Consider the following 9373-nt stretch of genomic DNA (forward strand, 5'->3'; position numbering starts at 1 on the left):
TATATGATAATACTGTATCCTAATAAAAATTGTCCGATTCTCTGGTGTTTCTGCTTTGATCATTAATTGCCATGCTTACTTAACTGTTCCAGCAAAAAAAAAAAAAAAAAAAAAGATTTTGACAATGTGAACTGTTTTTATAACATGAACATAGTACTAAATTGTCAAAGACTGCACTGGTTTCTGTGGGTCCAAGAGAACACATACTGGATCATCTTAGCAGTTAACTGTAGTAGGGTGACCATGGTCTGGCATTTATCAGGAATTGAAGGGTGTGTTGTGAACAACATCAAGCAAAATATGGTACAAGGTGTATTTTTTACCAAAAAGAGGATTATGGAGAGCAATGCATGCCACCTTTAAAGCTACATAACTCCAGTACAGATTTTATTCAGACATAAAATGATTTTATAATGAAATGTATCTACTGCTTTTTTTTTATTTGAAAATATCACATTAAAACAGGAGTGGCCAGAATTGGCTCTTCCTCTCCTGGTCTTTGTTCCAACCCTGTATATAGAAAGATTACCAGAAGTTTATTAGGTCCCACAAACAAGAATTTTAACATTGCAATATAGATGTATAGCTACAAAAGACAGCAAAACACAAAGTGATTATAAAGTTAGTTGGGCACTTTGTAGTGGAGCTATAAATAAGTACGAATCACACTGTATGTAAAATAAGAAAAATAACCCACATTTTACTCACGATAACTTCCATTTGGTGCCAGAAGTTGTCGCTGTTGTTTCACCAAATGATTAGAGCCTGCTCCCGGCTTCGCAAGGCACGTTCACGCTCCTGCGAGAGCTGTGATTGGTCAACGCTGGTTACCATAGACATCGGTGACAGTTGTTTAGATATGGCGTCTGCTTGAGTAGAAAAAACAGATTTTACTACAGATTTTAAACTTGTGTTTTATTGTTTTTTACATTATAATTATTGGCATGGCATCACAGCTTTATCCTGTTGGTCTAATATGCTTATGTATTTCTTTGCTGGTTTTCGTAGAAGTTATTTGGGGACAGTCTGGTAAGAACGGTTGTTGTTTACCGTAAAGTTACTTAAATCTTAATACTGTATGTTAATGACTATGTACATTTTAAATCACAGTCTGTATAAACCACGTTAGTGTCGCTGTGTCGTGAGAGATTTGTTTTATAATTTGTATCATTTTAAAATGGCATTTTATTAATGTATATTCTGCGTAAATAGTATCGATAATAAATATGGAGACGCGACTGGCTGTTCCCTGGCCTGGGTACTTCGAGTTTGTCTGTACATAGAATTAAAGCCAGTCATTTCAACATTAAGCCACTCCCAATGTGTTATCCGAAGTTCGTGAAATCCACTCTCACCGATATGTCTGAAACTGCCAATGGAACAATTTTATTGATTTTAATATATTTCAGTGATTCACTTTTTTTTTTTTTTTTTAAATGTATTCAAAGGGAAATAGTGTTATGCATTTATGGCTGCCTGGATGATGATGATAATAATAATAATAATAATAATAATAATAATAATACAATTATAAAACGAGTTAGGTTTTATATAAGTTTTATTAGTGAATGTCCAGTTTAATCTGTACCACCAACCAAAATGAAGTGTGCCTGGCTGAGCTGAATTTAGTTTAATGAAAGTTTGCTGAATTTAGTTTAATGAAAGTTCTTTGTGGTTTTTTTTTCCCCAGTTTTTCTGCCTTCTTTCATTGTTACATCTGGACGCAATGCTACTTCCTTCTTAGTTGGAAACTTGGCGGGTGTTACTCCCATACTGAACACTGAAGTGCCATCAAACAGCACAGGTAAGACACGGGTGACGCTTCTGATACAAAGGCAGCAAGAAGCTCCCAGGTCGACCATTCAATAAACTAGCCTGAGATAGCCGGGTTTAGCCTTGCACAACTTTTGTTTGGGCATTTAGTTTGACTTAAAAATAAATAACACTTGATTATCACACAGACATTGATAGTTATGCTAACATTCACACTATGAATATAGATATCCACAAGACAAACATTTCAACATTCAATATCCATATAGGCGTGGTGAAATGGAAAAATAAATATTTCTCTAAAAGTACTTGATTTAGTTTCTTTTCAGAGTTTATGACTGAATGTTTAAAGTTATGGGTGACTGAATTATTTTTTTTTTTGGTTTACAGGAATGTTACCACCTCCTTCTTGTACAGGAAATTCAAGCCTGTGGCAGCTACTAACTGGAGAAAGAGCAGGAAATGTAAGCATGCATGGTTTTACAAACATAGCTCCAGTACTATATTTATGGGCCTCAGGAGTTTAAAATATTGGTTGTCTACAAACTGACTTATTATGTATTTCATTCTAGAGCTCTTTGAAAGTCACTGTTCATTTGAACCAAAGCCTGCAGCTGTGCGGGAGTAACCCAAATGAAACCAGTTGTTGTCCAGAATCCTTATGTGTTGTTCAAAGCCTCAGAGTGACTGCATGTCGTAACAACAGTGTTGAAGCCACCTTGCTGGTGCAAGCAGAGATCTATGCTGAAACCCCTACCACTGGAAATGTATCAGGTAAGTGCATTGAAGTGAAATGCAGGGGTGTACATTTAAAAAATGTCTGTATGAAATTTTAGTAAAAGGGAGGAAAAAAGAATGAATATTAGAATATACCCTCGGATGAATTTATCCTGGATAGATAAGAAAATTAATTTATTTTCTGTGTTATGCAATGCAGGATGAAATGTATTTCAATGTTGATTTGCAGAAAACAAAACCGTGATCCCCAATCAAGTCTACCAGCCACTTGGATCTTGCCCTTGTGACTTGCAGGCTGGTGTTTGTGATATCCGCTGCTGCTGTGACCAGGTACATTATGACAGCTAATGACAGCTTATATATTCTAAAATAAAATCACAAAAAAGCAGCATTCTGTTAAAGTAGGCACTACCAGAGACTTTGCTATTGTATAATGTATTTGTTGAATAGTACCTGCAGATTCTTTTTGTAATGAGATTGACCCTTTCCCTTCTCTCTGCAGGAGTGTACACCCAGCCTGATCCAGCTGTTTGACTCGTATTGTTACTCTGGTGTTTTTGGTGGGAATGTCACCCCTCTCTTTGATCAGCTGTGCTCGGTGCAGACAGTTAACAAGGCACCTGATTGGTTCCCGTTCCTGTGTGTGCAGTCTTCTATTAACAACTCTCCCTTCCTGGGGCTCTTCTACCAAGGTGCTACAATGTAAGTTACTGTGTTATCTATACTCCCAGTACATTTACTTATCAGTCTTACAAAACATCCTGTCCCTTAATATACTGGGAGTGGACACTGCTTTTTTTAGTTCAGGTTGTTTTAAGCGTTTTGTTTTTGTTATGAAGTGTAATCTTTGTAATATATGGAGCCTGTCCATCACATGTTTAGTTTGTTTGAGTAAGCTTGAATTGATAATACAATTCTGTTCAATTCTGTTTTTTAGCAATCCTATTGAAAGCCCTTCCTTTCAGACACCTTCCATAGTTGAGCCCATTGTGCCTAATGGTTACACACAAGGGAGCCCAATTTTAACAGAAAATAATCAGTATTTTACTATTCCACAGGTAAGAACCTCAGTTTTAAATCTTTACATGGTCTAATAGCTACATTAAATTGAATTTACAAAAGACTATATTGAACCTAATTGCTAATTTGTTAGTTAAATTGGAATGAAACCTTGATGTTGCCTATAACGTTTTCTAAAAGCATAGCTTCTTTATTTCAGCAGTCCATGATTGGACAGTGTGTAAGAGAAGCTCCAGTGGCTTTTCTCCAGAATTTTAAATCAAGCTGTGTGGCACCTCTTACTGCTTGTAACATTTCTCAGTCTGCTTGTCTCAATCCTTTGGAGCTAAGTCTCAGGATTATAAACGGACAAGGAGGTATGTAAAATCTATTTTTTATTGCTTATCATAAAGTTGGTAGCTTGATAAAACAGTTTAGTATCTTTTATTATTTAATAATCATCAAGTTCCAGAAGCATATGTTCCCTGGTTGAGCTTTGTGATTCTTTCACTTTTAGGTTTCATTAACATCACAGTGATTGAACAGCTCACTACTGATCTGAGTGATTTTGTTTCTGATCCAAATAATGCAGAAACTCTTAGTCCATCACAGGAGTCTCTGTTCCCAGTATCTTCAAACTCAGGTAAGAACTCTCCTTTACTAATGTAAGTGTACCTAGTTTGTATTCGTATGGATTTATATTCATAATAATTACTTATTTTGACAGGGGACTTGAATGCTTCAGAACAAAATGGGTTATGTGAAAATAAATCTTTATCCCTGAACTACACTTTCTTTTGGAAAGGAAACTCCCTCACTAATATAACTGTCATTCATCTTATTGGAAAAGTCTGTTTGGATGCAAACGGTAAGCTTAAATACAATACAGTTTATCAATTTACAATATGCCCTGCCTCAAATAAGTTACAGAACTGCTTGTCTATTTTAACCTTCAACCTTTAGTAGCAGTTATGATTGTAAAAGATGGATGTCTTTTTAATGTATACAGTTTTTGAATTTTGTGTATTACTGTGCCTGTCTTTTACTGGTGCCCAATTAAATTGGCAAGACTCTTTGAAGGGTTTCCTTCCAAAGATATATGTTACTGTGTTTCAAATTTTTTTCAGCAAAGTTGCCATTGACGTTGACACAGAGATTTAGTGCAGTGTTTGTAAATGGAGATGCAACGGCACAGTCCAACTCAGGAAATCCAGGTATACAATACACAGAGATCTATAAGTATTCTTTACATTTTAGCATGGCTGGAAAATAAGAGAACATAACTGATCCCAAACAGATCCCATTGCCCTGTGTATTTTGATTCCACTATGAAATTAGGTTCAGAAATACAAATTGACACTGGTAAATCTACCCTTCCACCTGTGTATAAACCTTTCTTTCAAAGAAAATGGAAAGCAGATCCAGTTGGTTTTATAAACCAAGGGCATTTTTTTTTACCAAGTGTGATTTCTTTCTTTAGGTTATCAGATTGGAAAGCCTGTTATTGCTGGAAACATGAGAAGCAGTGTGATAACCAGGACAACCCTAAACGTTTGGCAACCAGGTGCTGTATTTCATCATTACTAAACTGGGCTAAAAAGTGCTTGTAGACTGGGCAGTTAAATCAAACTCCTTGGCGTGTATTTTCCACTATGCAGTCAAAATGTCCACTCCATAGCGAATGAATGAAGTGGGTAATTTGTCCAGTGGCCCAGTGATAGTTATCAAGACATGGCATTCTTTGCTGCCTGAGAAGAGAATTCATGCTCAGGAACACACAGGTAGGGATGTAACTGCGGATGTTAGTCATGGTGACTTTTTCTAGGTAATGTGATATTTATAAGCTTGGGCTAGCATCTTTTTATATACATATATATCTTTTTTTTTAGTTGGGAATGGGCTGTGTGTCACTGCGAAAACAACACCTGTCTTATTTGGAGTGGACTTTGCATCAGGATGCATTTTAAGACTCAGTTTGAAGGGATTGTCTAACTGCAGTCAGACCAGGTTTGTGAGCAAATCCACTTTAACAGCTGCTAATTGCACTTTCACAGATCCAATTAAAACTTACCTTACCCCCAACCTAAGGTAGCATTTGGCGGTGCAAGATTAGCGCTAATCAGGTTAATTAATTGTTAATCTTTTGACTGAATATCAAGAAAACAACTTTGATAGATTTTGATTGAGCAACGACTTTGGACTTTGCTGCAGATTTCCCATTAACTTTGCATACTCTTTATGTCCCACCAATTCTGTCCTGCTGCCCATGGTGACCATAACCCTGTCCACAGTGTTAGAGGAGGTGTTTCCTTCACTTTATGAACAGGCACATAACAAATCAGTTTAAAAAAGCAATCTGAAGGAAAAATACCATGCGGATATAGCTTAATGTGTTGAGTGGTTTAGGGTTAAAGCCATGTCCTTGCCACAGTTAAATTATACAGTGTACAGTTAAGTAGAAGTACATCACAAAGCAGCACCTCTGAAAATATGTATAAAATACATAAAAAAAAGCTTTATACAAGAGTAATTCTCTAACCAAACCTTACGTAACATAACAGTATATCAATTGATCTTGTCAATCATGCATGTCTTGAAATGTGCATTTTAAAACCGTAACCCTCCTGTCTTGCAGGGAGACTGTACAGAAAGGCCTGTCTTCACTGGTTAGCGCAACTATTGTTGCAAAGAGAGGCAACCCGGTATCCACTGATCTGAATGAATGGGTGTCTATTTGTAAGTTTTGTTTTTGAATCAATCAAGCAAGTGTTTTATTACTTGTCTAATAAGTTAACAAATGCAACGTACTTGTTTACTAAACGTAGGCATTGTATATCCTGGTTTTTGAACACACAGCAATGGCACTGAATATGTCAAGCACAGCTGCAGATAATGTACCAGGCACCTGCACTGGCGTTCCTGCTAACATGAACATCCAAATCATCACTGCTGATGTAGGTGTGGTGGAAGGGGTCCCACAGACAGAAATTCTTGCTGTAGAGGTTGGGTAAGTACTGAAGTAGTATTTACATACTCTATTATATTCCTGAAATTAATAACATTGCCTCAGCTAATTCCTTTTTAGCCGTTACCTAATCATAATTGCCTGAATCAAAAACTGAAGTATATTTTCAAGGCTGTATGTACCAGTAACCATACTAGCCACAAATGCATTGTTTTCCCTTCAGTTTTACATCTGTTACCTGGAAGATTCAGTGTGGGGGAGCCGATGTTGCTGCCTGTGTAAACGACTCAATTGTTCAGTCTTTTCCTGTCAGCACATCAGTGACATTTATCAAGATACCAGCACAACCCCTTCCTTCTAAAACCAGGTAGGTTTCAGAACCTAGAACTGTGTTTGCTTTAGAAACATGTGATGTCCACAGAAAACAAACTCTGTATAGATCTGTATCTTTCAATAGTAAATCCTAACATTTTAAAAATATACATACTAAATGTTTGACAAGGTGTTTTCTTTAGCGTCGTTACAGGTTCGGAAAATACATTTCAAGCATGCTAAATTCCGGTACATGTTTTCATATTCCTGTTGTGCAGGTTTCAGTTAAATTATACAGAATACGATTGCGACCGGAATGATGTGTGCTGGCCCCAGCTTGCTTACCCACTGACCAGGTATTATACAGGTGAGTTCAGGGCTTCCTTGATAATGGCTTTCGTTGTATGGTTGTATTGAACTCCTTTTAGTGTTCTAATTAAATCACAATAGGCAGATCTGCACAGTTATGTGCACCTGAGCATTCTTCACAACCAGCTGCATGATGTCACAAAGCAGCTCAGCTAGCTGCTTTCACCGATACAAACATAGCTACGTTCTTTAAATAACTCAAAGCTTTGTGAATAGGGTGGTAGATTTGTTTAATAAAGCCTTGTCCATATAACTCTTCCTTTTTGCCAGGCGAGTCCTACTCCCAGTCCATAGCCAAAGGAATGATTCTGGTATTCATCTTCATAGTAGCATCAGTTTTGGGAAGCCCTTGGAACCAAATTCGACAAGCCTGGAATAACACTACCTTTTAAACCCAGCAAACGTGTGTCTTTAATCACTTTACTTAAATGTCTTTCATAATAATAATTAGATTTGAGTTGCTGTAATAATTCATTTTGTAAATGCTAGATTTTAGTTTTTAAATCATGCTGTAAATAACAAGTTGTTTATAAAGCTGTACATAGCTTTGTAAGATCTTTTTGTAAACATTTGACAGTTAAAAAAAAGATGAATAAAAAGTTTATATTTGTGTATTTATTATGTGTTGATTGCTCAGTAAAACCCCAAGGAGCATTGGAAAGATGCATATCTGCAGAAGTAATGCTAGGAAGACTCGTCTGCAGAAGCAATGCTATATGAAGACTCGTCTGCAGAAGCAATGCTATAGGAAGACTCGTCTGCAGAAGCAATGCTATAGGAAGACTGGTCTGCAGAAGCAATGCTATAGGAAGACTGGTCTGCAGAAGCAATGCTATAGAAAGACTGGTCTGCAGAAGCAATGATATAGGAAGACTGGTCTGCAGAAGGAATGCTATAGGAAGACTGGTCTGCAGAAGCAATGCTATAGGAAGACTGGTCTGCAGAAGCAATGCTATAGGAAGACTGGTCTGCAGAAGCAATGATATAGAAAGACTGGTCTGCAGAAGCAATGCTATAGGAAGACTGGTCTGCAGAAGCAATGCTATAGAAAGACTGGTCTGCAGAAGCAATGCTAGAGGAAGACTGATCTGCAAAAGAAATGCTATAGGATGACTGATCTGCCATGGACCTATATAGGCATGCAGAAGTATATACAGCTTTGAAACCTAGCAGCCAACATTGTTAGGGAGAAAAATACTAGAAATAGCAAAAACTGAAACATCTATGCATTTTACAATTACAACCATAGTGACTTGGAGGAAGATCTTGAAAGTAAATGTCTGAATTGATAAACACAACTAATGTGTGTTAGTAGGAAATATGCTGAGAAGCATAACTGTGAATGTGTTGGAGTTACTGACTTCCTTATTGGAGCTATTGAGTTAATGAATCTTTAAATAGACTACATCTGCATTCAATTATAATTCCAGCTGTGTACTGCCCCCAACATTAGGGTATGTAATGCTTTAACTGTGTGGCTGTGTAGATAATAAATAAGTTTAGAATCTGTAAATATGGGGAAATCTAGGGAAACCTCTAAACTATAAATAAAAACACATGCTAGTCAGGGTTAGAATATCTGTGATGTTAAGCTAATAGAACACAAAGCCACATTGTGGTTTGGAACTTGGTTTCAGGAGACTAGGTTTCAGGCCACTGCATGGCACACAAGGGACAGATTTGGGGTTTGATTCAGCAAAGCTGCCTCAAACTCAGTCTCCTGGATTCAGGTTTCAAGCCACTGTTTCTGAAGAAGTGGTTTTGTGTTCCCTCAGCTTTACTCATACCAAACAGGCTTGTATTGTGACTGCAGGAACCTCTGAAGCCAAAAGTCAAATAAAGTGAATGTTCAAAGTAAGTGTCGAACTGGTTCATGCTTAAAATAAAATCTGTCACCTGTCACTTTTTAGCAAGTAAAGTTTCTATTTCTGTTAATTCTGTCAGTATTGTGTTACATGGAAAACATAAAACTTAGGATTTGAAATAAAACAAAAGTTTTTACCAACTGAACATTAGAAGTAGGAGCGACTTTCCATTCCGGATTTGCCAGAAGGTTTAACCAAACGTGTGATACCCAAGGGGGTTTAACAATGTTTTGGTCATGTGACAATATTATTTTGTACTATTGTGTATAAATACAGCAGAACTACAAAAATTACTACTTACAGCAATAGTTTGCCACCATATTGTCACGTGTCCACAAACCTGTCTCAATAA

The 9373-nt window shown here is 36.9% G+C and overlaps 1 protein-coding gene across 3 annotated transcripts; it reads left to right on the forward strand.

Moving 5' to 3' along the window:
- Window positions 1-739: 739 nt before the first annotated feature.
- On the forward strand, window positions 740-7770 carry LOC117963183 (tectonic-2-like). 3 transcript variants are annotated; one of them, XM_059033079.1, is made up of 18 exons: window positions 740-842; window positions 1691-1804; window positions 2164-2237; window positions 2346-2547; window positions 2741-2841; window positions 3014-3213; window positions 3449-3569; window positions 3731-3887; window positions 4028-4153; window positions 4238-4378; window positions 4638-4724; window positions 4991-5074; window positions 5400-5517; window positions 6146-6246; window positions 6367-6517; window positions 6699-6842; window positions 7066-7154; window positions 7427-7770. In XM_059033079.1, the coding sequence occupies exons 1-18, from the start codon at window positions 755-757 to the stop codon at window positions 7546-7548; spliced, it is 2220 nt and encodes a 739-aa protein (XP_058889062.1). In that variant the 5' UTR covers window positions 740-754; the 3' UTR covers window positions 7549-7770. The 3 variants fall into 3 exon arrangements, with proteins under 3 accessions (XP_058889062.1, XP_058889064.1, XP_058889063.1); XM_059033081.1 differs by having other exon boundaries at window positions 3734-3887; XM_059033080.1 differs by having other exon boundaries at window positions 746-1029.
- Window positions 7771-9373: the final 1603 nt, after the last annotated feature.

This window comes from Acipenser ruthenus, chromosome 11 (genome assembly GCF_902713425.1).
Source record: "Acipenser ruthenus chromosome 11, fAciRut3.2 maternal haplotype, whole genome shotgun sequence".
In the NCBI taxonomy this organism is placed as follows: domain Eukaryota; kingdom Metazoa; phylum Chordata; class Actinopteri; order Acipenseriformes; family Acipenseridae; genus Acipenser; species Acipenser ruthenus.